Raw genomic sequence first — 26,397 nt, 5'->3', positions numbered from 1 at the left:
CCCATACTGACCCTATACTGCCTGACCTCTGCCTGTTTACCCATATTGACCCTGTACTGCTCTGACCTCTTTCTGTTTACCCATATTAACCCTATGCTGCCTGACCTCTGCCTGTTTACCCATATTGACCCTATACTGTCTGACCTCTGCCTGTTTACCCGTATTAACTCTATATTGCCTGACCTCTGCCTGTTTACCCGTATTAACTCTATATTGCCTGACCTCTGCCTGTTTACCCATATTGACCCTGTACTGCTCTGACCTCTGTCTGTTTACCCATATTGACCCTATACTGCCTGACCTCTGCCTGTTTACCCATACTGACCCTATACTGCCTGACCTCTGCCTGTTTACCCATATTGACCCTATACTGCCTGACCTCTGCCTGTTTACCCATATTGACCCTATACTGCCTGACCTCTGCCTGTTTACCCATACTGACCCTATACTGCCTGACCTCTGCCTGTTTACCCATACTGACCCTATACTGCCTGACCTCTGCCTGTTTACCCATATTGACCCTATACTGCCTGACCTCTGCCTGTTTAAGCATACTGACCCTATACTGCCTGACCTCTGCCTGTTTACCCATATTAACCCTATTCTGCCTGACCTCTGCCTGTTTACCCATATTGACCCTATACTGCCTGACCACTACCTGTTTACCCATATTGACCCTATACTGCCTGACCTCTGCCTGTTTACCCATATTGACCCTATACTGCCTGTTTACCCATATTGACCCTATACTGCCTGACCTCTGCCTGTTTACCCATATTTACCCTATACTACCTGACCTCTACCTGTTTACCCCTATTGACCCTATGCTGCCTGACCTCTGCTTGTTTACCCATATTAACCCTATGCTGCCTGACCTCTGCCTGTTTACCCATACTGACCTTATACTGCCTGACCTCTGCCTGTTTACCCATATTGACCCTATACTGCCTGACCTCTGCCTGTTTACCGATATTGACCCTATGCTGCCTGACCTCTGCCTGTTTACCCATATTAACCCTATACTGCCTGACCTGACCTCTGCCTGTTTATACATAATGATCCTTCACTGCCTGCTCTGACCTCTGCCTGTTTACCTATATTGACCCTGTACTGCTCTGACCTCTGCCTGTTTACCTATATTGACCCTGTACTGCTCTGACCTCTGCCTGTTTACCCATATTGACCCTATACTGTCTGACCTCTGCCTGTTTACCCATATTAACCCTATACTGCCTAAACTCTGCCTGTTTACCCATATTGACCCTATACTGCCTGACCTTTGCCTGTTTACCCATATTGACCCTGTACTGATCTGACCTCTGTCTGTTTACCCATATTGACCCCATACTGCCTGACCTCTGCCTATTTACCCATATTGACCCTATACTGTCTGACCTCTGCCTGTTTACCCGTATTAACTCTATATTGCCTGACCTCTGCCTGTTTACCCATATTGACCCTATTCTGCCTGACCTCTGCCTGTTTACCCATATTGACCCTGTACTGCTCTGACCTCTGTCTGTTTACCCATATTGACCCTATACTGCCTGACCTCGGCCTGTTTACCCATATTGACCTTATACTGCCTGACCTCTGCCTGTTTATCCATAATGATCCTTCGCTGCCTGCTCTGACATCTGCCTGTTTACCCATATTAACCCTATACTGCCTGACCTCTGCCTGTTTACCCATATTGACCCTATGCTGCCTGACCTCTGCCTGTTTACCCATATTGACCCTATACTGCCTGACCTCTGCCTGTTTATTCATAATGATCCTTCGCTGCCTGACCTCTGCCTGTTTACCCATATTGACCCTATACTGCCTGACCTGACCTCTGCCTGTTTACCCATATTGATGCTTCGCTTCCTGCCCTGACCTCATACTTATTACCATATTGCCCAAACTCTTCCTGCCCTGAGTATGATTCTACTTAACCCCTTGGTGCCCTGCACAGGCGTCTCTGACCCCCCCGTAGGACAGCCGTTAACCACACATGGCCTAGTCCAGGAGGTGGCGGCCTGGTGGCTCCCCTGCAGATATGTCCAGATCCCTGTATAGAGGTTAAGGGTACATCTACCCAGCAATTTTGGGCGCAACACGTGTTGCCCTCCTGTTTAGCGCCCAAGTATCGCTGTGTAGCAGGGCTGCCATAGGAATGAATTGGGTTGCAGTGCGACCTGCACATTTGCTGTGACCACGACACACAGAAAATTCAACACTGCTGGACTTTATGCGTTTCGTGTGCCGCAGCAGACATGTGAGTCAAGCTGCCACCCCATTCATTCCGATGGCAGGTCCGATATATCGTGACATTTGTTGCGGCCAAAATCCTTGCGTAGTCGTACCCTTAAAGTTGAATACCAGGTGACACTGCCGTGACAATGGGAACATCAGAAGAACACACTCCCATCCACCTCTATGGCTCGTGGTGGTCCGGACCTCTGGCACACAACTGGAATTCCCCTTGTTCTCAGTAAGGGCTCTTGCACACGGCCGTTGCCGTTTCGGCAGACTGCAAATTGAGGATCCAAAACACAGATATTGGCCGAGTGTGTTCCACATTTTGCAGAGCGAAACGTCCGGTCCTCTATAGAACTGTCCTAGAATAGGACATGTTCTATTTTTTGGCGGGGCCGCGGAACAGACATACGAATGTGGACAACACACGGTGTGCTGTCCGCATCTTTTGTGGCCCCATTGAAGTGAATGTGTGTCTTTACCCAAAAATGGGACCAAAAGAAGGGGGAGCTAGTCCGGCAGAAAATCTGATAAACTCTAAAAATGTAGGCTAGCTCATAGGCTAAAACACCCAAAAAACTTTGGTTCTTAAAGTGGTAGCCCCAAAATATAAACTAAATCCCAATCTGTAGGATAGGGCATCAGAATCTGCTGGGGATAGAGTGCGGGGACCCCCACTGATCACAGAAGCGGGGGTCCTCAGTTCCCTGAATGAATTTGAGGGGTTAGGCGCTGCAGCTTTTTATTCGGAGGATTATAATTATAATCTCAGCAGTCACCCCTGTAAGGAAGAGATGGTCCAGCCCAACCATATTCAATTAGTATTTCGGGCTATGGACAGCTTCGGGGGCATTTTTTTTTTTATAGTTATTGCATTTTACTTATTTTGGGCTAAAAAATCATTATTTTTGCATGTGCTCTTTCTTAAAAATGTTTCAAATTTTTTTCTTCTACAGCTTTTGCTTTCAGAGCATCTGAATCCGCATTTCTGCTTCCCAGTGAATCTTCACCGGTTCGCTCTGTAGTCCTTACCGCTGAACTTCTGACAGCTCACAAGCACCGATAGGGGTTGTCCACTTTCTAATATTGATGATGACCTATACTGAGGATAGGTTACCGGTATCAGATCGGTGGGGGTCCACTTCATTACACTGCGCGTCGTCTCCTGTGGGGGGCAGCGTAGTGTAATTCAAGTGCTCGTCATGACACTTCCAAGACGACAGGCAGTGTAATGAAGAGGAAGTTGCGCCTCCTTCTCCTCAAACTGCTGATCGGCGGGGCTGCCGGGTGTCTGATCTTGATGACCTATCCTGATGATAGGTCATCAATAAAAATGGCTGGCACAACCCCTTTAAGGTTGGCGTCACACTTGGCGTCACCCCTGCATTTTTTGGGCCAGGGGTGTTTTATTAAATCACAGAAAGCTCTTGCTCTGGCACTTTTATACCACAGACCTCTACTGTGTTGTTGTTTTTTTTTGTAGCTTTAAAATGTGTAATGTGTTTTGCAATTTTTAATTATGGGGGGGTGGGGTACATACTTTAAAAAAAAAAAAAAGCAAGGCATACAATTTTTTTTTAAAAAACACGGCATGTGCTAAAACACACTATAAAAGACTATAGATGAAACCAAAAATGCAGAGCAAGTCAGATTAGGTGGCGTTAAAGGGGATTTCCAGGTCTTTCATAGTGATGACCTATCCTCCATATCAGATCAGTGGGGGTCTGACTCCCGACACATTCGCCGATCAAGAGGCCGTGAGGTCCCTCCAGACCGGTGACATCATAGCTCCCTCCAGACCGGTGACATCATGACTCCCTCCAGACCGGTGACATCATGACTCCCTCCAGACCGGTGACATCATGGCTCCCTCCAAATCAGTAACATCATGGCTCCCTCCAGACCAGTGACATCATGGCTCCCTCCAGACCAGTGACATCATGGCTCCCTCCAGACCGGTGACATCATGGCTCCCTCCAGACCGGTGACATCATGGCTCCCTCCAGACAGGTGACATCATGGCTCCCTCCAGACCAGTGACATCATGGCTCCCTCCAGACCGGTGACATCATAGCTCCCTCCAGACCGGTGACATCATGGCTCCCTCCAGACCGGTGACATCATAGCTCCCTCCAGACCGGTGACATCATGACTCCCTCCAGACCGGTGACATCATAGCTCCCTCCAGACCGGTGACATCATGGCTCCCTCCAGACCGGTGACATCATAGCTCCCTCCAGACCGGTGACATCATGACTCCCTCCAGACCGGTGACATCATGGCTCCCTCCAGACCAGTGACATCATGGCTCCCTCCAAATCAGTAACATCATGGCTCCCTCCAGACCAGTGACATCATGGCTCCCTCCAGACCAGTGACATCATGGCTCCCTCCAGACCAGTGACATCATGGCTCCCTCCAGACCAGTGACATCATGGCTCACTCCATACCAGTGACATCATGGCTCCCTCCATACCGGTGACATCATGGCTCCCTCCAGACCGGTGACATCATGGCTCCCTCCAGACCGGTGACATCATGGCTCCCTCCAGACCGGTGACATCATGGCTCACTCCAGACCAGTGACATCATGGCTCCCTCCAGACCGGTGACATCATAGCTCCCTCCAGACCGGTGACATCATAGCTCCCTCCAGACCGGTGACATCATAGCTCCCTCCAGACCGGTGACATCATGGCTCCCTCCAGACCGGTGACATCATGGCTCCCTCCAGACCGGTGACATCATGGCTCCCTCCAGACCGGTGACATCATGGCCCACTCCATACCAGTGACATCATGGCTCCCTCCAGACCGGTGACATCATGGCTCCCTCAAGACCGGTGACATCATGGCTCCCTCCAGACCGGTGACATCATGGCTCCCTCCAGACCGGTGACATCATGGCTCCCTCCAGACCGGTGACATCATGGCTCCCTCCAGACAGTGACATCATGGCTCCCTCCAGACAGTGACATCATGTCTCCCTCCAGACAGTGACATCATGGCTCCCTCCAGACAGTGACATCATGGCTCCCTCCAGACAGTGACATCATGGCTCCCTCCAGACAGTGACATCATGGCTCCCTCCAGACCGGTGACATCATGGCTCCCTCCAGACCAGTGATATCATGGCTCCCTCCAGACAGTGACATCATGGCTCCCTCCAGACAGTGACATCATGGCTCCCTCCAGACAGTGACATCATGGCTCCCTCCAGACAGTGACATCATGGCTCCCTCCAGACAGTGACATCATGGCTCTGGGGCTGGCGGGTCCGGATTGGTGGGATATGTAATAGATAAGTGAGGGTTTCCTATTTGCTTTACACTGCCTCTATGCTGTGACCACTTTTTTTTTTTTAAACAAATCTCGGAAAACGCATTAAAAACGCACTACAAACTAGACTTCAAAACTTTTTTTTTTTTTTTTAACATTTGGCTGCTTCTTATCGGCTGCTGCGGATTCTAAATACATATTAGCAGAGGTAGGACTGAAAACGCCTCCAGAAATAAGAAGAGCGCAGCCATGTGAGAAATCCTGTAAACCGTCTCCGTGCGGTAGGTGACCAGCAGCGACGGCGGTCAGTAGTCGGGCAGTCACCATGACGTACTGACCTTCCGTCACACTAGACCCGCCCACTCCTGCCAAGCCCCGCCTCTGGTCCTTGCCCAGTGACGTCACCGATCTTGCGGCCTCCATCTTGAAGCCGCGGCCTCAGAGTCCGGTCCCCCCGCCCCGGGCAGCGGCCTCCCCGGTATCCGCCTCCATCTGGAGCCCGGGACCAGCAGTGGCCAGGGGGCAGCATGGCGGGTGAGAGAGGAGCTCGGGCTGGGGGGAATGGCGGGGGCATTGTGCGGGAGGACGGAGGGGCAGTGATGGGTGCGGGCACGCTGGGTACCGGCTACCTACCTGCGGGGTGTACCGGGGGTGACCGCCGCTACTGTGTGTGTGTATATACAGGGGGTGTGTGTGTGTATATATATAGGGTAGCTATATACAGGATGTGTATATACAGGGTGTGTGTGTATACATGGTGTCTATATATACAGGTTGTGTATAGTTTCTATATACATTGTGTCTATAGGGTGTGTATATATACCATCTGTATGTAGGGTGTATATATACAGGATGTGTGTATACAGTGTGTGTGTGTGTATAGGGGGTATATATGGTGTCTGTATGTAGGGTGTATATGTAATGCATGTGTATATATAGGGTGTGTGTGTGTGTATGTATATGTATGTATATATATATATATAATGTGTGTGTGTGTGTGTGTATATACATTGTCTATAGGGTGTGTATATGTGTGTGTATGTATGTATATATATATATATATATATAATATATAGGATGTGTGCAGGGTGTGTGTATAGGGGGTATATATGGTGTCTGTATGTAGGGTGTATATGTAATGCATGTGTATATATAGGGTGTGTGTGTGTGTGTGTGTATGTATATGTATGTATATATATATATATAATGTGTGTGTATATACAGGTTGTGTATTTTGTGTATAGTGTCTATATACATTGTCTATAGGCTGTGTGTGTGTGTGTGTATGTGTATATATGGTGTATATGTAATGCATGTATATAGTGTCAGTGTACAGGGTATATATAGTGTGTATTGTATATACATGACATCTCAGCATGGCTGCCGTATATCCTGTGTGTACATATGTATAGTATACAGGTTGTGTATAGTGTCTATATACATTGTCTATAGTGTGTGTATGTATGTGTGTATATATTATGTATATGTGTATATATAGGATGTGTGCAGGGTGTATGTATACAGTGTGTGTGTATAGGGGGTGTATATGTAATGCATGTATATAGTGTCCGGTGTATGTGTATTGTATATACATGTACGGACCTACATCTCAGCATGGCTGCCGTATACTCCTGTGTGTACATATATATAGTCTGTATACTCCAGTAGGGCTGCACTTGCACACCTCTTCCTGGCTGCACTGCCTTTTTATTTATTTTTTTGCGTCCCTTGAAATGGGCGTGGTTATGGTCACATGACGCGTTACGGTGTTCTTTTCACGCAGCGTACAGTTGTCTGGTCCGGTGCTGGCGACGCGGTGCGTTCTCAAATTCACGTATAAACCACAAATCCCATCCTCGGCGTTAGGATCCGCTGTGTAATGACGCATCTACAGCGCGGTTGATGTGAACGCTGTTGGCCCTGAATAGCCGCATTGGATGGCGGTTCGGCAGCAGCATCAACCTCGGCACAGACCTGCCTTGGATTTCTGCTGCGCAGTCACTGCAGCCATCCACGTCATGTGAACGGGTCCTTACTGTCAGGGATTAGGTGGGAGACCACCGCACACGTCCATGTGACCCCCGCGTTCTCTAGACAGGTGGAGACACGTCCTCAGTAAACCACTGGATGGTCTTCAGCTGCTCAGGGACCACAAGTCCCAGCAGTCTAGGCTATTTTCCCAGAAAAGCAAGAGGTGGGATTCTGATGGACTTTAGAAGAGCTGTGGGGAGTCAGTGGTTAATAAGAGCGGCCAGTCCTAGAGATCAGGACCGTCCCATAGATTAGTATTACAGCGTGCAGGGCGGGCCGCCCCCAGCAGGACCCTCTGACGTGTACAGGACTCCAGGCTGGAAATGTCACTTAGGTGCCTGGAGTCTAAAAATATAGGAGCCGAGTGATCTATTGTGTGTGTACCAAAATGACCAGCGGTGGCAGCGGTTACTCCAGGCTGCGGGCTGACCGGTGGTGGCAGCGGTTACTCCAGGCTGCGGGCTGACCGGTGGTGGCAGCGGTTACTCCAGGCTGCGGGCTGACCGGTGGTGGCAGCGGTTACTCCAGGCTGCGGGCTGACCGGTGGTGGCAGCGGTTACTCCAGGCTGCGGGCTGACCGGTGGTGGCAGCGGTTACTCCAGGCTGCGGGCTGACCGGTGGTGGCAGCGGTTACTCCAGGCTGCGGGCTGACCGGTGGTGGCAGCGGTTACTCCAGGCTGCGGGCTGACCGGTGGTGGCAGCGGTTACTCCAGGCTGCGGGCTGACCGGTGGTGGCAGCGGTTACTCCAGGCTGCGGGCTGACCGGTGGTGGCAGCGGTTACTCCAGGCTGCGGGCTGACCGGTGGTGGCAGCGGTTACTCCAGGCTGCGGGCTGACCGGTGGTGGCAGCGGTTACTCCAGGCTGCGGGCTGACCGGTGGTGGCAGCGGTTACTCCAGGCTGCGGGCTGACCGGTGGTGGCAGCGGTTACTCCAGGCTGCGGGCTGACCGGTGGTGGCAGCGGTTACTCCAGGCTGCGGGCTGACCGGTGGTGGCAGCGGTTACTCCAGGCTGCGGGCTGACCGGCGGTGGCAGCGGTTACTGCGGGCTGACCAGCGGTGGCAGCGGTTACTCCAGGCTGCGGGCTGACCAGCGGTGGCAGCGGTTACTCCAGGCTGCGGGCTGACCAGCGGTGGCAGCGGTTACTCCAGGCTGCGGGCTGACCAGCGGTGGCAGCGGTTACTCCAGGCTGCGGGCTGACCAGCGGTGGCAGCGGTTACTCCAGGCTGCGGGCTGACCAGCGGTGGCAGCGGTTACTCCAGGCTGTGGGCTGACCAGCGGTGGCAGCGGTTACTCCAGGCTGTGGGCTGACCAGCGGTGGCAGCGGTTACTCCAGGCTGTGGGCTGACCAGTGGTGGCAGCGGTTACTCCAGACTTGTGGTAAAACTACAACACGCCAGGATACACACTTGCTTGGCTGTTCTCAGAACTGCATAGATATGAATGGAGCATGCTGGGAGTCGTAGTTTTACCAAAGCTGGAGTGCCGAAGGTTGGCCATCACTGCTGTGAGCCGACCAGTGGTTACTCCAGGCTGCGGGCTGACCAGTGGTGGCAGTGTATACTCTAGGCTGTGGTCTGACCAGTGGTGGCAGTGTATACTCTAGGCTGTGGTCTGACCAGTGGTGGCAGTGTATACTCTAGGCTGTGGTCTGACCAGTGGTGGCAGTGTATACTCTAGGCTGTGGTCTGACCAGTGGTGGCAGTGTATACTCTAGGCTGTGGTCTGACCAGTGGTGGCAGTGTATACTCCAGGCTGTGAGCTGACCAAAAATAGCGTCGTCTACTTTAGGTTGTGGGCTGACCGGCGACAGCAGCGCTTACCTGCAGCCACCACTAGATGGAGTTTTAATGACCACACAGTGAGCTCCCTCTAGTGGTGGCTGCGCACAGCCATTGTTATAGATCTATGATGTTGGGCTCTGTCGTCACATTTACAACCAGATCTCTTCTGTTGTGGGACATCTGCGCTGTGTTCCGGGGTCTGCAGAAGTTTGATTGGGGGAGTTGATACGGCCAGTGGTGTCCTCTTTTAGAGCCTCTTATACAGATGGTACAAGTGAGACCCAGAGGGTGTGATGGGAGTGATTGTCCTGGTGAGGGTGGTGGTTCCTTATGCCATGGTTGCCCATTCTGGCTGGCGCTTCCATCAGTATAGCCCATCCATGACTGCCCCCTAACAAGCAGCAGGACTTCCAGTCTCCTCTGACCCCTTTTTTGGGACCGGATGCCTGCTCCCCACACCCGACCCGGCCTCGTCATCCTGCGCGGGGGGGGGGGGTTCCAGTCTTTATGTGCTCGTACATTGTGTTGGTCACCCCCCCCCCTCCCTCTTCTTTCCCTCCAGAAGTAAATCTGACAAAGCACATCAGTCACGGAGCTGGTTTAACCCCCTGTTAGCTGGTGGACTTTCCTTCTGTGCCGGGCATGTTACTACAGGGCCTGATCCTCCCCAGGGCCAGGAGGTTGAGACACAGCTCCTTCCTGTGCCAGCGGAACCAGGAACTGTCTGTGGCCAGGGGCGGTCCTGGGTTTCTGTGAATGGCAGCCGCGGTCCCAGGAGCAATCCATGTTTCTGAAGTTTTCTCCGAGAGCCGTCTTCCTGGGCAGTGTATCCGGTAGGAGTGGTAGTGCGAGGACTAGGAAATGCTTGCAGCGAGGGCTCCATAAAAACTGAGGTGTGCCGCCACAGGCTTCTCGCTTTCTGTATCACCTTGGCACAGAGCGATTCCTGGCAGCACGGCTGGGGGTTGTAGTCTCTCCATGTGGTGCATGGTTGGCCTCCTCTTCCTTTCAGTCTCTGTAATGGAGCTTTATGGCTATAGAACATCATGAGGGTCGCAGAGGTCGGACCCCCGCCCATCGTAAAATCGTGGTGTTCGGCCATCACTGTGAGAAGGGAGGCTCCGGGTAATGTAGGGCTGTTTTTAGATTTTACGTAATGTGCTGTGTGTTATTCTACATCGTAGCAGTTTTGTGACTTTTGGGTTATTTGAGGGGTTGTCCTGCCTGGCACCCCCAGCCGATCACCAGAGCGCTGCGGCCTTTTCCTAGGCCAGCGACGTCACATGGTCCTAGGCTGCAGTACCACGCGTGGCCACTATACAGTGGATGGCGCTGTACTCAGTAAGGGTACTTTCACACTTGCGTTGTTTGATCCCGGCAGGCAGTTCCGTTGCCTGAACTGACTGCCTGATCAGGCAAACTGTATGCAAACGCATGTCATTTTTTCTGACTGATCAGGCATTTTTCAGACTGATTAGGATCCTGATCAGTCTGAAAAATGCCTGATCAGTCAGAAAAATGCATTGCAATACCGGATCCGTTTTTACGGTGTCATCCGGCAAAATGGATCCGGTATTAAATTTTTTTTCTTATTTTTAAAGGTCTGCGCATGCGCAGACCGGAAGGACGGATCTGGCACTAATACATTCCTACGGAAACAATGCCGGATCCGGCGTTCAGGCAAGTCTTCAGTTTTTTTCGCCGGAGATAAAACCGTAGCATGCTGCGGTTTTCTCTTTTGCCTGATCAGTCAAAATGACTGAACTGAAGACATCCTGATGCATCCTGAACGGATTACTCTCCATTCAGAATGCATGGGGATATGCCTGATCAGTTCTTTTCCGGTATAGAACCCCTGTGACGGAACTCTATGCCGGAAAAGAATAACACTAGTGTGAAAGTACGGTACCCTACGCTGCCAGGAGGCTTATGGGTAGCCTGGGGATAGATTCTCCAGCAACTTCATAGAGTATGCGTGTCCGCCTTGCCATTCAAACAGGGCAACACCGGGCCCCTTTTCGCATAATCTGTGGGGCCCCAGCGCTTCTGAGGATAGGGGATTACCCCTTTAACGTGACAGAACAGAGCGGCCGTCATCTGAATGCCTGTCCGTCCTTTATGTTAGTGTGTGAGAATGTTTAAATAATCTTTTTATGTTAAACATATATATATATATTTTTTTTTAATGTTGGAGTTATATTTGATTTTTCATGTCAATATAAGTTTTGGTTTGTACAGATCTGTTTTCTGCAGTTATCTGCTTATCACAGGCAGGATTACAGTTACAGATATCACCTATATATGAGATAACACAGGATCCACCATTCACAATAGGTGATATTGCATCTTATTTGCTCCCTCCTGACCTCTGCACAGGACCATGCCTAGAAAACTCTACTATAGAAGTCAATGGGGTCCGCTCCTGTCCATTGTAGTCCCTGGTGGCTGCTGTGAAGCACATCTCTAAATTCTGTTAAGAACAGCTCAGGCAAGATGGCCGCCCCCGTAATTTTCAGGAGACAGAATAAATAAATCTGTAATCAGAGAATAAAAAGATTAGAAAAAAGGAGATGTTAGGCCCCTTTCACACGGGCGAGATTTCCGCGCGGGTGCGATGCGTGAGGTGAACGCATTGCACCTGCACTGAATCCGGACCCATTAATTTCTATGGGGCTGTTCACATGAGCGGTGATTTTCACGCATCACTTGTGCGTTGCGTGAAAATCGCAGCAAGCTCCTCTTTGTGCGTTTTTCACGTAACGCAGGCCCCAAAGAAATGAATGGGGTTGCGTGAAAATCGCAAGCAAGTGCGGATGCGGTGCGATTTTCACACACGGTTGCTAGGAGACGATCGGGTTGGGGACCCGATCATTATTATTTTCCCTTATAACATGGTTATAAGGGAAAATAATAGCATTCTGAATACAGAATGCATAGTACAATAGCGCTGGAGGGGTTAAAAAAATAATTTAACTCCCCTTAATCCACTTGTTCGCGCAGCCGGCTTCTCTTCTGTCTATCTGTGAGCAATAGGTCCTTTTGATGACGTCACTACGCTCATCACATGGTCCATCACATGATCTTTTGCCATGGTGATGGATCATGTGATGAACGCAGTGACGTCACCACAGGTCCTATTCCTCACAGATGAAGACAGAAGAGATGCCGGCTGCGCGAACAAGTGGATTAAGGGGAGTTAAATTATTATTTTTTAACCCCTCCAGCCCTATTCTACTTTGCATTCTGTATTAAGAATGCTATTATTTTCCCTTTATAACCATGTTATAAGGGAAAATAATACAATCTACACTACAACTAACCCAAACCTGAACTTCTGTGAAGAAGTTCGAGTCTGGGTACCACAGTCACTTTTTTATCAAAACACATTGCGATAAAAACTGAACATCGGAACGCAATCGCAGTCAAAACTGACTGCAATTGGGTACCTACTCGCGCGGGTTTGCCGCAATGCACCGGGACGCATCCGGACCTAATCCGGACACGCTCGTCTGCAAGGGGCCTTACTATCCGGTTTTAATTGGTGACCCATTCCTTTTAAAGGGTGGTGCAGCCTGTGCTCTCCGGTCTGTCTGCAGCATCCAGACTGTAGTACGTATTTTGGTCTCTTCTAATGGCCGCTTTTCTTCTTTCCCCAGGAGCTGGTGGAGGCAATGATATTCAGTGGTGTTTTTCTCAGGTGAAGGGAGCTGTGGAAGACGATGTCTCCGAAGGTAAGACTGACTAAACTGCTGGCGTCCCTGTACTGTACACAGACCGTACAGTGGGCCGTGGTCTGACCTCTGCCTCGCTTTATCTTTGTGGTCTTCGAAGTGCTGGACCACCAGAAGGTGTGTCACTAGAAATTGTCATTGGAGGTGAGGTGACAAGGAAACGGTGCGGGCGGCCACTGTCCCCAGAGTTCTCCCGTCACCCCATGTAATTATAGGAGGGAACCTGTTGGGTCACATTACTGTGCCTCTTCTGTGCCCGCTTCCCACGGTGTTGGGTGGAGGGACTGGGCCACGCTGAATTTGTCAGTGGTAGATACTACTTGTTGTATTGCTCCTACAGAATTAGACTACTCCCCTCAGCATTTCCGTGTGTTTCCCTGTACACATTGAGGTGCCAATATCCTTCGTCCTGACTTACAGAAGGCCTTTGGTCTTGTGCGGTCCTCCACATCGGAGACCATCAGCAAGCAGGCATCTACTGCCGGATCCTGCTATCAGTGGAAACCAGTCTGGCGCTGAATGGGGGTTGAGCGGCGGTGACATCCGTGCCCTACTCCAGCGGCGTTTCCCTGTGCTGCTCCTAGGAAGTGGCAGTTCACTTTTCGCCTTCTCCCTCGCAGTAAGCGTCGCGAGCTTGACTTGCAGGTTTTTCCGTGATTACTTTGGCGTTTTGCAGGATAACTTTGCATTCTCCACCCAGAAGTAAACTCCCAGACCTGTTCTCCCAGACTTGCCTGGAACAGGTTTGGACTTGGCAGCGGTATGTAATGCCGCTGTGCAGCACACTTGGCGGGTTTCTTCTCACAACTTCTCCAGGTCCAAGATGTCACTGATGGACCCCTCCCTCCTGCAGGGCTGACTGGGGTGATAATTCTGGCTCCAGAGCAGGGATGCCCAATCTGCGGCCCTCCAGCTGTTGCAAAACTACAAGTCCCAACATGCTCTGATATCTGTAGGCTGTCCAGGCATGCTGGGAGTTGTAGTTTTCCAAGAGCTGGAGGGCCGCTGGTTGGGCATCCCTGGTCTAGAGCCTTCCATCATCCATAGCTGTATAAATGAACGCCCGCATGCCCCGTGGTAATCTGCCACTGCTGCCGGATGAAAGGATTTTCCCTGCTGTCAGAATTGTACGGTTGCTGCTGGGCTATGTAGTTCTCCCTTATACTGGTGGAGGTAATGCTGGGTAATGAACTTTACCTTCAGTGAGCCGGGACACCACACGACCCTGAATCTTGCTGCAGGACAGGGGTCTGCAACCTCAGGCACTGCAGCTGTTGTGGAACTACAACTCCCAGGGTGTATGGGACTTTCCTGAACCACTGTGCTGGGAGTCGTAGTTTCACCGGAAGTTGCTCTGCCCTTGTATAACGTATATTCTCCATATCTATTTGTCCTTATGGCAGCCCTCCCCCGCCCGGCACTCTTTCCTGCCAGTGTTGTCATGGGGAGCATGGATGTGGATCAGACAGAGTGGTCACCACCGGTAGTTTTATGGGGGGTGTTGGTGGTGGGGCCGCAATCGCACTTTATTGATTTTAGACTAAACTCCTCTCTGACAATTTAAATTTTTACTTTTTTTTCCTGCAGTGTAAATGTGACTGCACCGATCTGCTCCTTGTAAAGTTGGGTGCTTCTTGAATCCCTGTGGATAAATTGGGGTGCATCGGTCTTATTGACAGAGGGTGCGCTCTCTGCTTTATCTATAGGACCCCGGGTGCCGTGCAGAGTCTCTACTGGTCACATGATTGGTAGCTGATGTTGGCTACCAAGCTGCACATGACCGGTAGAGTCCGCTGCCCGGGACTCTGGATGGCACAATATGCAGGTTATAAATTAAGGGGTGACGGTTTAGTATTAGCCCCCACTATGTTCATTTCATAGGAGTAAAAGTGTGTGTGTGGGGGGGGGTCAGCTTCTTCTTAATTCCAGTCTACTGCAGACTTAAAGGGCCTGGCCCATCTCACACATTGGTGGCATATTGCTAGGGTCTGCCACCAATGTCTGATAGGTCACACCCGTAGAACAGAGCCCGCCAGTGAAGGGGCATGTGCGGCCGCCCTCCATTCATTTCTGTGGTAGTTCAAAAAATGGCCTAACGGCATGCTCGGCTATTTTCGGGAGTCCAATAGAAATGAATGCTAAGAGCACTGCGCAAGTGTGGCCGCCGATCCATTCACTTCTGTAGAGCCAGCGCTCAGTTGTTTCCGGCCCTCCCACAGAAATGAATGGAGGGCGGTCGCACATGCGCAGTCTGCTCTCCTTCACTTTGTGGGCTCCGTTCTATAGATAGGTGCGGCGACATTAGTGGAATACCCTAGCGCAGTGATAGTTAACCTCCGGCACTCCAGCTGTGGTGAAACTACAACTCCCAGAATGCTCCATTCATTTCTTTGAAGTTCTGAGAACAGCCAAGCTAGTGTACATCTTGGGGGTTGTAGTTTTACCACCACTGACGTGCCAGAGGTTCGCCATCACAGCCCTAGCGATATGCCAGCAATGTGTGAGGTGGGTGAGCCCCTTTAGAACTGACGCATTCTCGTAGCTCTGCTGTAGGGGATGGGTTTGTAGAAATCCACAGGCTTTTGCTGCAGGATCAACCCCATCCACATGTTCAAATCTGCCATATGTGAATATACCCCAGCGAACATGTCACGGTCCCTAGAGGCATCACTGCTCTGCATCCTAATAATCAGCCATGTTCGCCTCCACCTTCCAGTATTTATGACATACGTATGTGATGCTTCTGTCGTTGCAGCCGATATCATATCTACAGTAGAATTTAATCATTCTGGAGAATTATTAGCCACTGGAGATAAAGGAGGACGTGTGGTCATCTTCCAGCAGGAGGCAAGTATGGTCAGATGCTTGTTTTTACTGTGAGTACTTCTCCTGCCCATACTGCGGTGAATATAGTAACCTGATCAGCCCTGTCCTCTGCTGCACTGCTGAGCCGCGGGCGTCTGAGGGGCGTTCCCGGCCCTGGAGCTGTTCGCTTTCCTAACATTCCTATTCTGTCTTATGAGACAAGGGGACTGCTGCCATCTAGTGGTGCCGAGCAGACGTGCATGTGAGTTGTGAAAACCTATGCCGAGCTGACTGATCCCATGTGTTGTTCCCTACAGAGCAAAAGCCCTTATCATAGAGGGGAGTATAGTGTCTATAGCACTTTCCAGAGCCACGAGCCAGAATTTGACTACTTGAAGAGTTTAGAAATTGAAGAAAAGATCAACAAGATCCGATGGTTACCGCAGAAGAATGCGGCACAGTTCCTGTTGTCTACAAACGGTGAGTCTCCGCTTTGCTGTTTTACATTTAAACCCAAATACAAGCTGAACTCTTAGGCCCCTTGCAGACGAGCGTTCCTCCCGCAGCGAGTCCGCATCGCAGCACCCGTCCTAACCTCCCACCACTGACTGGATTCACATAGCATTATAATGATTTATGATGCTACGTAACCCTTAGGCGCCTTTCACACGGGCGAGTATTCCGCGCGGATGCGATGCGCGAGTTGAACGCATTGCACCCGCACTCAATCCCGACCCATTAATTTCTATGGGGCTGTTCACATGAGCGGTGATTTTCACGCATCACTTGTGCGTTGCGTGAAAATCGCAGCATGCTCCTCTTTGTGCGTTTTTCACGTAACGCAGGCCCCATAGAAATTAATGGGGTTGCGTGAAAGTCGCAAGCATCCGCAAGCAAATGCGGATGCGGTGCGATTTTCACGCACGGTTGCTAGGAGACTATCGGGATGGAGACCCGATCTTTATTATTTTCCCTTATAACATGGTTATAAGGGAAAATAATAGCATTCTGAATACAGAATGCAAAGTACAATAGCACTGGAGGGGTTAAAAAAAATAAATTATATAATTTAACTCACCTTAGTCCACTTGATCGCGCAGCCCGGCTTCTCGTTTGTCTCCTTTCCTGAACAGGACCTGTGGTGAGCATTAATTACAGGTAAAGGACCTGTGGTGACGTCACTCCAGTCATCACATGGTCCATCACATGATCTTCTACCATGGTGATGGATCATGTGATGACCGGAGTGACGTCACCACAGGTCCTGTTCCTGCAATGAATGCTCACCACAGGTCCTGTTCAGCAAAGAAGACCGAAGAGATGCCGGGCTGCGCGATCAAGTGGACTAAGGGGAGTTAAAAAAAAAAAAATTTTTAACCCCTCCAGCGCTATTTTACTTTGCATTCTGTATTCAGAATGCTATTATTTTCCCTTATAACCATGTTATAAGGGAAAATAATACAATCTACAGAACACCGATCCCAAGCCCGAACTTCTGTGAATAAGTTCGGGTTTGCGTACCAAACACGCGCGATTTTTCTCACGCGAGTGCAAAACGCATTACAATGTTTTGCACTCGCGCGGAAAAATCGCGCGTGTTCCCGCAAAGCCCGTGTAAAAGGGGCCTTACAGTTCTGGAATGTATGGCAGCATGCCAGTGTTATCCAATACATTCCAGAACTGTAAGGGTTACATAGCATCATAAATCAATATAATGCTGTGTGACCCCCGGCAGCTCTGGGAGGTCAGGCCGGGTGCTGCGATGCGGACTCGCTGCGGGAGAAACGCTCGTCTGCAAGGGGCCTTAAGGTGCAGATTTAGTAAGACTGCGACAGTCTTTATAGCCTCTGCACTGCTGGAGGATGCGCCAAATTTATGATGAGGCACAGGCTTTAGCATAAATGAGGCACATCCTGCGGCTGTCCGTGCGCCTAAACAGAACTCTGCGGCTACTCTGAGCTGCCATACATTTCTGGCTTTATTTGCACCAGAAAACTGTCGCAAGAGAGGTGATAAATCTCCCCCTAAAAGTCATACCCGTACGATGAGCGTAGATGCCTGGCGCCTTGTGAAACGTCGTCCAGAGCCTTACACTTGCAGGCACCTTCATGCAACTTTTATCAGTTCAAATTTGTAGCCTAACTCAAGAAAAGGCTTAGACACACCAGACCTACTGAAAACGTCAGGATGTGCAAATCTCATACGTGTTGCTTTCGTCTGCACGCACATAGCTTCACGTATTCTCCAGAACTGAACAGCCCAAAAAAAAAAAAAACGCCTGCACCTCGGAGTCAAGACGTGTCCAGCTTAGGAAAAGGGAGTGAGTAGATGTCGCCGCTTTCCTTCCTTTTACTAGAGAGATCCCTCACCCAAATAGTGACAAATACAGAGCATATCCCTCACCCAGTGACAAATACAGAGCATATAGCCTGTACGATTGGTAAGAGGGGTGATGCCTGGAAGAAAAGTTCTGGTATTCGTGATAAAGCCAGCCGTAGAGTTCAGTTGATGGACAGTCATCGAGCTGACATCCCAGACACCATATCAGCTTGTCCATGAATGTGAAGTGGTGGTGCCGTACTTCTGGGCTGTAATGATACAATGACTTTAAGGGTCCATTCACACGACAACACTGCAGAACTGATGCAGACCCAGAACGGGTGCAGACCCATTCTTTTCAGTGGGGCTGCAAAAGATGCGGATGGCGCGCCATATACTGTCCGCATCCGTAGTTCCGTTCTGTGGCCCCGCAAAAGAGAGAGCTTGTCCTATTCTTTCAAATTGCGGAACGCACACATGCCTGTACCCGTGTTTTGCGGACTGCAAAACACTTACGGTCGTGTGAATGGACCCTGACAGTGCCTAAACCATGAGAACACCCTTGTCTACAGTCAGAGACAGGAAGCCTGGGTATAGCTAGCCCTGGATATAGGAGTGGATACCATTGTGTCTCGGACAATGTTCTGTCAGCGGAACGCAGCAGCTGTCACACTGTAGCAAACCAGCAGAGAATCAGTTCAGGCCGTTCAGCTCGCAGAGCATTGTCTAGAGATGGTACACTATTGTATTCACTTCTCAGCTGAGAGCAGAACTGGCTATGGACTGCCTCTGGGTGTAAACGAGAGGGTTTTCATTCACTGACCTAAAGTATGTTAGTAAATTTGTAGAACTTTTCATCTATAAAGTGGTTAACCTCGCCAGTTTTTTTTCCTCCCCTCACAGATAAAACTATCAAGCTGTGGAAAATCAGTGAACGTGACAAAAGACCAGAAGGTTACAACCTTAAGGAGGAGAATGGGAGGTATAGGGATCCGACCACTGTGACCACTCTCAGGGTGCGTTCTTCTCTCCTCCCTGTTAATATTGTGCGCTGTGTAGCTGGTTCTGTGGTGCCTGGAATGAGCCTGTGTGTTTTTGTTTTAGGTGCCAGTTTTCCGCCCCATGGACCTGATGGTTGAAGCTAGTCCTCGTAGAATCTTCGCCAACGCTCATACGTATCACATCAATTCCATCTCTGTCAACAGCGACTATGAGACTTATCTGTCGGCAGACGACCTTCGGGTCAATCTTTGGCACTTGGAGATCACAGACAGGAGCTTTAGTATCCTTTTTCCAAATATAAAAAAAACGTTTCTGCTCCAACAGCTCGTTTTGCTGAGTGACGATGCTTTCCCTGGTCATTTACATCCAGTGGCTGCTACAGGGTTAACTAAAAGGGTTATTTGTGACATTGATAGTCTATCCGTAGCATAGGTGATTGTCAGGTCAGTGGGGTGTCTGACTCTGCACCCGTGTCGATCATCTGTTTGAAGGGACAGGGGTGCTACTGTGAATACCCCATTCTCCTTTATGTACCAGACACAGTGCCATATTTTTTTAAAGTACCAGACTGTGCCCGAACCCATCCATTTGGGCTGTATTGAATTGTAATTCCCTTTAAACAACGGCATGGCAGAGGGGCTGAGGGCTGCACCCCACCGATCTAAAATTGATGACCTAGCTTAAAGGGTTTCTACCACCACATTTTGACCTAATCTGTCTGACACTAGCGATCTTTGCTATGCAAATGAGCCTCTAGGTGCTATGGGGGCGTCTTTTCAGCACCTAGAGGCTCCGTCTACTCACCATGTCTGCCGCCCAGCTCGTCCCTCCAGCCTGTCCATCTCCTCTAGATTGACAGCCTCCATCGCAGCCGAATTCTCGCGCCTGCGCCGTGTGCGTCTGTATTTGGCGCAGTGACTGTCGGGCCGCGCCCTGCGCCGCCATCTCCACTGCGCCGATGACGTCAGAGTGCTCCCAGGAACAGACGACGCCCGGCCTCAAGCAGTGGAGTTGCGCAGGGAGCGGTGTGACGGTCACTGCGCCTGCGCCGAATACAGACGCACACGGCGCGAGAATTCGGCCGCGATGGAGGCTGTCAATCTAGAGGAGATGGGCGGGCTGAGGGACGAGCTGGGCGGCAGAGATGGTGAGTGGACGGAGCCTCTAGGTGCTGGAAAGACGCCCCCATAGCACCTAGAGGCTCATTTGCATAGCAATAAAAGTTCGTTTTTTAGGGTAACCGCTGCAGAGAAAGGTATTACAATAGCATGGCAAGGTACAGCAGACACTAGCAGATCGCTAGTGCCTGACAGCTAATTAGGTCAAAATGTGGTGGTAGAAACCCTTTAAGGATAGCCCATCAGTTTTTAAGGGGGATTCTGGTTATTAGATTGGTTGGGGTCCCAGAAGTTGGATTGCAAGTACTGGGGCCCCGTCCCTCCTGCAGCCACATTGAAATGAGTGAGGCGGTCATGCGTGCAGCCGCTCCATTCATTGTACTGTCCTCTCCGGAACTCCCATAGAAATGAATCGAGCAGCCACACGCATGTGCGACGACTCTCCATTTATTTCAGTGGGGGTACGGGTCCCCAGTTTTCGTGATCAGTGGGGGGAACCAGTGGTAGCCTTCCCCCACCAATATAAGAGTTATCCCCTATCCAGCTGTGGTAAAACTACAACTCCCAAGATGTAAACTTGCTTGGCTGTTCTCAGAACTCCATAGAAATAAATGGAGCATGCTGGGAGTCGTAGTTTCACCACAGCTGGAGTGCCCGAGGTTAGCCATCACTGACCTATCCTGTGGTTTCGGGATAACTTCAAACAACTGGAATACCCCATTAAGTCTTGAGTAACCCCTTTTAAGCATTGGCTTCAGTCATTGAAATGAGTGGCCCTCGGTGCAGTCCCAGGAGGGCCTAGTCTGCATGTTATCAGCTCTCCGCTGTGACGCAGTCTCTATTATAGGGCATGGAAAATGCCAGAAAACAAATCCGTTTATACTCCACCTCTGCGCGTGTTTCCTTCACTCCCTGCTCCAGATATCGTAGATATTAAACCTGCCAATATGGAAGAGTTAACAGAAGTGATCACGGCCGCCGAGTTCCACCCGCATCACTGCAACACTTTTGTATACAGCAGCAGCAAAGGCACCATCCGCCTGTGTGATATGCGCGAGTCGGCGCTGTGCGATCGCCACTCCAAGCGTAAGTTATAAAACGTGAGGCACCACGGTTATGAGAAATATGTTTTTTTACAGCTTTTGTAGAATAAGCCCTGCATGGGGGTCCTGTGCCGCTTTAAACTGGAGCTTAGCTTAGTGGCATGATCAAAGGCAGCCCCCTCCTCAATCAGGCCACCAGGAGAACCCCTGTGCAAGACCTGGGGACCGAGAAGGGACCCCAGGACTGTCTGTACACCAAGTGGCGTCCTCACAAATGTATTGGCACGCAGGGGTCTGAGACTCCATTAGACGTATAAAATAAAGCTGTAAGACGGTAAACACTTAAAAGGGTTTTTTGACATTTTAATACTGATGGCCAATCTTCTGGATAGGTCATTATCTGATCGGTGGGGGTCCGACACCCGTGCCCCCCCCCCCCCCCCCGATCAGCTGTTTTGAGAAGGCACCTGCACTCCCTGTGAGTCCCACGGCCTTCTCGCAGCTCGCCAAGCGCAGCACCAGACATTGTATAGCGCCTGTGCTTGGTATCGCTCTCAGCCTCAATCATTTGAATGGGGCTGAACCGCTCCTAGGCCACGTGACAGATAAACGTGTCGTCACTGGACCTAGGAAGAGCTGAGAGAAGGCCACGGTGCTCACAGGAGAGCTGCTGCCTTCTCAAACGGCTGCCGGGACCCCCACCGTTCAGATACTGATGACCCGTCCTGAGGATAGTTTTCAGTTTTGTAAGTTCGGGTATGTATTGAATTCCGTCATAATAGAAGTATATGCCCAGCATAACAGGTCCGTATGGTTTCCGTTATGCCGGAGTCTTCTCCAAAACTGAAGTTCGCTCCTCACTAGTCATCAGTATTAAAATCTCGGAAAACCCCATTAAAGACTTTAGACACATTCTGGGCAATATTTATTTTATTTTTTTTACTCATTTTGGGCTAAAAATATTTTTTTTCAGTTGCTCTTTATTAAAAATGTTCAGCTGTTTTTGAGATACAGGGGTTAAAAATCTGTTTGCAGTGTCACTTCTCAGTTGGCTCATGTGTAGCTCTTATCTCTGATCTCTTGACCTCATAAACGCTCATGTCAGCCATAGTCTTATCAGTTTGCTCAGAGTTTATCTATAATCGGTGTTTATGTTGTCAATTGGACTTAATTAAAAATTATCTTTAGCCCAAAATGAGTAAAAAAAAAAACTGCCCTAAAGGTGTCCATAGCCTTTAACCCCTTAGAGACCACCCACTGTCTTTTGTGGTCGCTGTTTAGAGGGAGCTGAGCACTCTTGCTCCACAAAGGAACATCTTTGATTCTTAGAGCAGCTGTGTGCTCTACAGACAGGATCGGAGGTATCTCCGATCCCAACTATTGACCCGTTGATTGGCACAGTCTGTGACCACAGCATGATCAAAGAGGATTTCTATTTCTGATTGGGTCCCAGTGATCCGAATGGAGCCTGGGTAAGCCCTCTGCAGTGGGAAACTAGAAAGGACCACACCTGCGATGCTAGGGAGGCTTGTCGCCGTCTACATGGGGAGCCAGGTAAGTAGAATCAGTGGGAGGGGGGGGGGGGTCATTTTCAGCCTCTGATAACCCCTTTAAGGAGAAAAAAGATTCTTCCCATTCCCTTTTAGTCCTAAGCATTAAATTAAGAGCAAGATGGCCATATCCAAGAAAAGCTCTGGTCTCCAATATTCCCGGTATTGCAGGGGTTAACATTTATTTTTTTTCTTCCAGTGTTCGAGGAGCCTGAAGATCCCAGCAATCGGTCCTTCTTCTCCGAGATCATCTCTTCCATTTCTGATGTGAAGTTCAGCCACAATGGGCGATACATGATGACCAGGGACTACTTGTCAGTCAAAATCTGGGACTTGAACATGGAGAGCCGTCCCGTGGAAACCTATCAGGTGACTGGGAAGCTGCAGGGAGCCGGGAGAGCTGTAAATGCTTCACATAGATGGAGGGGAGCGCAAAGTGGAAGCCTTTCAGTTTCCCTCTTCCGTTCAGCAATTTCTTGGTTACAACCTTAGGCCAGCGCACAATAAGACCGCGACTCGCTGTTGCATTGAGGTCATGTGTCTGTTTTCGGGTATAATTTGGATGAGTCCAAGGCGTTTTATTGCCCCTAGACCAATTTGCGATTGTGGTCGTGTGACTGTATGAAACTCTGTGACCATGACTATTGTAAAAGAAAGGGTTTTTGGTAGTGGATTGCAACTTCTCGCATGGAGCTCAATCTAAAAAGTTGTGTCAATGGCCTTTATCACGTAGAGAAAGTTAACACAAGGCACTTCCTAATGTATTGTCCATATTGCCTCCTTTGCTGGCTGGATTCATTTGTCCATCACAATATACACTGCTCCTTTCAACTGGTAATGCCCACCACTACACGCTGCTGCGCATGCGTGTCTATGCGCACTCCCACGGTCACGCTGGCTCTTTTTCCTACAGTGTGCAAGCGTGTCCACCGCTGCTGGATTGCAGGGTGGTCGTACCCATGGAAACAAGAAGTGTATAATGAAATGGAAAAAGGAGTAAAGGAAGCAATATGGACAATCACAATCCGTTAGTAAGAGCCTTGTAACTTTCTCTACATGATAAATGCCATGTGCTGAAGGGAGACGACCCCTTTCAGCATGCCGCAGACAAACCGGAGGCATTTTCTTGGCTGTGGAGCTCTGCACTCCAGTCCTCAGGTGCTCACACCAGTTCATGATTTCAGCCCCCCGGCAGTTCCATCAGATTTGCTTTCAAAACTATGGAAGCCCCAGCTGCCCCGTCCGGTTTTGGTCGGGTGTCGAGAATTTCTCCGTACACTGCCCGACCCTCTGGTGATCGGCTGATATCACCAGGGGCATCCCATTGCAGATGAGGAATGTAATGTTGCAAGGTTCCCTTGGAGAACCATGCAATACATTGCATCCACCGGAGAGAGAGGGCTGCTTTTTGCAGCAGCTCTCCATTTTGACTCATGAGGAGTCTCCATCCTGCAGCAAATCGAACCACAGGCAGCATCTGCGTGGTCATTGCATGTTCTGTCCGTGTTTGCGGAATGTGCCCTAGTGCCTATTGCTGTGAGTCCGTCCTAATAGCGCTCTGCTTCCACAGGTACATGAATACCTCAGGAGCAAGCTCTGCTCCTTATACGAGAACGACTGCATCTTCGACAAGTTTGAGTGCTGCTGGAACGGGCCTGACAAGTAAGTAGAGCCCAGCGCGCCCCTTGTACCCTGTAGCACTTCGCACCCGCTGTTGTATAACTCGTCCCGCTCTTCCCCCCTCGCAGTGTTGTCATGACCGGCTCCTACAACAACTTTTTCCGAATGTTTGACCGCAACACCAAACGCGACATTACCCTTGAGGCCTCACGGGAGAACAGCAAGCCACGTATGGTGCTGAAACCGCGCAAGGTGTGCGCCAGCGGCAAGCGGAAGAAGGACGAGATCACGGTGGACAGTCTGGACTTCAACAAGAAGATCCTGCACACAGCCTGGCACCCTAAAGAGAACATCATTGCCGTGGCCACCACCAATAACCTGTATATATTCCAGGACCGGGTCAATTAGTACTGGCCTCTTCCATACAGGACAGTCCTTTAGTCCAGCTAGTTCCAATAGTCGAGCCTAGAATTCGTACCCCCATCCAAAACTGAAGAAAACTTCTGACCGTGCGGGAACTCTTGGCAGTCCCTCCCTGTCTGACTTTTCCAGTGTTTAAGGTGCCATTGATTATCCTTTTTATAGCTGCGCAGGGTGCACCCTGCTTCTGCTGTCTTCTCGCCCTGTGGGGGTCACAGCAGGAATTACTGTATTATTATTTTTGTTTCTCTTTTTAACCGTCTTGCCTGATTTTGTAGGTTTCATTTTGTCAGTTTTTTTTTTTTTTTGTATTATGTTCAGATGTCAATTGCAGTACCAGCCTGCACTCCTGTCCAGTTCCTTCTGTAGGACCTGGAGTGATCGGGGGGGGGCTTAATCTGTGCATTTGTTTTTCCCATCTTCACATTCTTTCTTTTTTTTTTTTTTCAGCTCTTGTGTTTTTTTACACCCTCCCTTCCCCCTTCCTTTATGTCCTTCTGGCAGTCTTTGAAGTTCATTCTTCTGTACCTAAACGTCCCGTTCCCTGCTCTTCTTCCTCACCTTGCCCTGCGCTGGTGTAAATCCAACTGCTAGGAAAGCACACAGGGAATTTGGGTTGACCCGTGGCAGGGTTGGAGGGGGTAGGGGGGCAAGGCTATGACTGAGAGTTGTCTTGGTCACTCATTTGTTAATGGCGACCTGACTGTAATCACTTCTTGCCTTGTCTGGTGGCGAAAAAGGGGAGGGGGGGAAAACAAAAGGACTTAAAAAAAAATATATAAAAAAAAAAAATTATGGAAAAAAAAAGCCAAAAAACGAAGGATAAAAAAACTACTGAATAAAAGACAATTTAAAAAAATGTGTTATTGGAGTCATTCAAAAAAAGTCATCGCTTGATTATTACCATGACAAGAAAAATTCACTATAAGGCCTCTTTCACACGGGCGTTGCGGGAAAATGTGCGGGTGCGTTGCGGGAACACCCGCGATTTTTCCGCGCGAGTGCAAAACATTGTAATGCGTTTTGCACTTGCGTGAGAAAAATCACGCATGTTTGGTACCCAAACCCGAACTACTTCACAGTAGTTCGGGCTTGGGTTAGGTGTTGTGTAGATGTTATTATTTTCCCTTATAACATGGTTATAAGGGGAAATAATAGCATTCTGAATACAGAATGCATAGTAGGTGATCAATTGAGGGTTAAAAAAAAATATAAAAATTAACTCACCTTCTCCTCTTGTTCGCGTAGTTCCCGGTCTCTTTTTTACTTCTTTAATGATGAGCTGTGGGCTAAAGGACCTTTGGTGACGTCAGATCACATGCTCCAATCACATGGTACATCACCGTGGTGAGGGACCATGTGATTGGAGCATGTGATCTGACGTCACCACAGGTCCTAGCCGGTAGTTCATCATTAAAGAAGTAAAGAATAGACCGGGAGCTACGCGAACAAGAGG

The 26,397-nt window shown here is 49.7% G+C and overlaps 1 protein-coding gene across 3 annotated transcripts; it reads left to right on the top strand.

The window, feature by feature from the left end:
• The first annotated feature begins 5,906 nt into the window (after window positions 1-5,906).
• PPP2R2A (protein phosphatase 2 regulatory subunit Balpha) lies at window positions 5,907-25,757 on the top strand. Of its 3 annotated transcripts, none has more exons than XM_040414869.1 (10): window positions 5,907-6,053; window positions 12,990-13,064; window positions 15,820-15,911; window positions 16,187-16,349; window positions 19,092-19,204; window positions 19,293-19,470; window positions 21,230-21,394; window positions 23,101-23,270; window positions 24,472-24,563; window positions 24,650-25,757. In XM_040414869.1, exons 1-10 carry the CDS (start codon window positions 6,047-6,049, stop codon window positions 24,927-24,929), a joined length of 1,335 nt encoding a protein of 444 aa, XP_040270803.1. In that variant the 5' UTR covers window positions 5,907-6,046; the 3' UTR covers window positions 24,930-25,757. The 3 variants fall into 3 exon arrangements, with proteins under 3 accessions (XP_040270803.1, XP_040270801.1, XP_040270802.1); XM_040414867.1 differs by lacking the exon at window positions 5,907-6,053 and adding an exon at window positions 10,040-10,166; XM_040414868.1 differs by lacking the exon at window positions 5,907-6,053 and having other exon boundaries at window positions 12,965-13,064.
• Window positions 25,758-26,397: the final 640 nt, after the last annotated feature.

Source organism: Bufo bufo, chromosome 1, assembly GCF_905171765.1.
Source record: "Bufo bufo chromosome 1, aBufBuf1.1, whole genome shotgun sequence".
Taxonomy (NCBI): Eukaryota; Metazoa; Chordata; class Amphibia; order Anura; family Bufonidae; genus Bufo; species Bufo bufo.
This window is presented reverse-complemented; position numbering and strand designations above follow the sequence as displayed.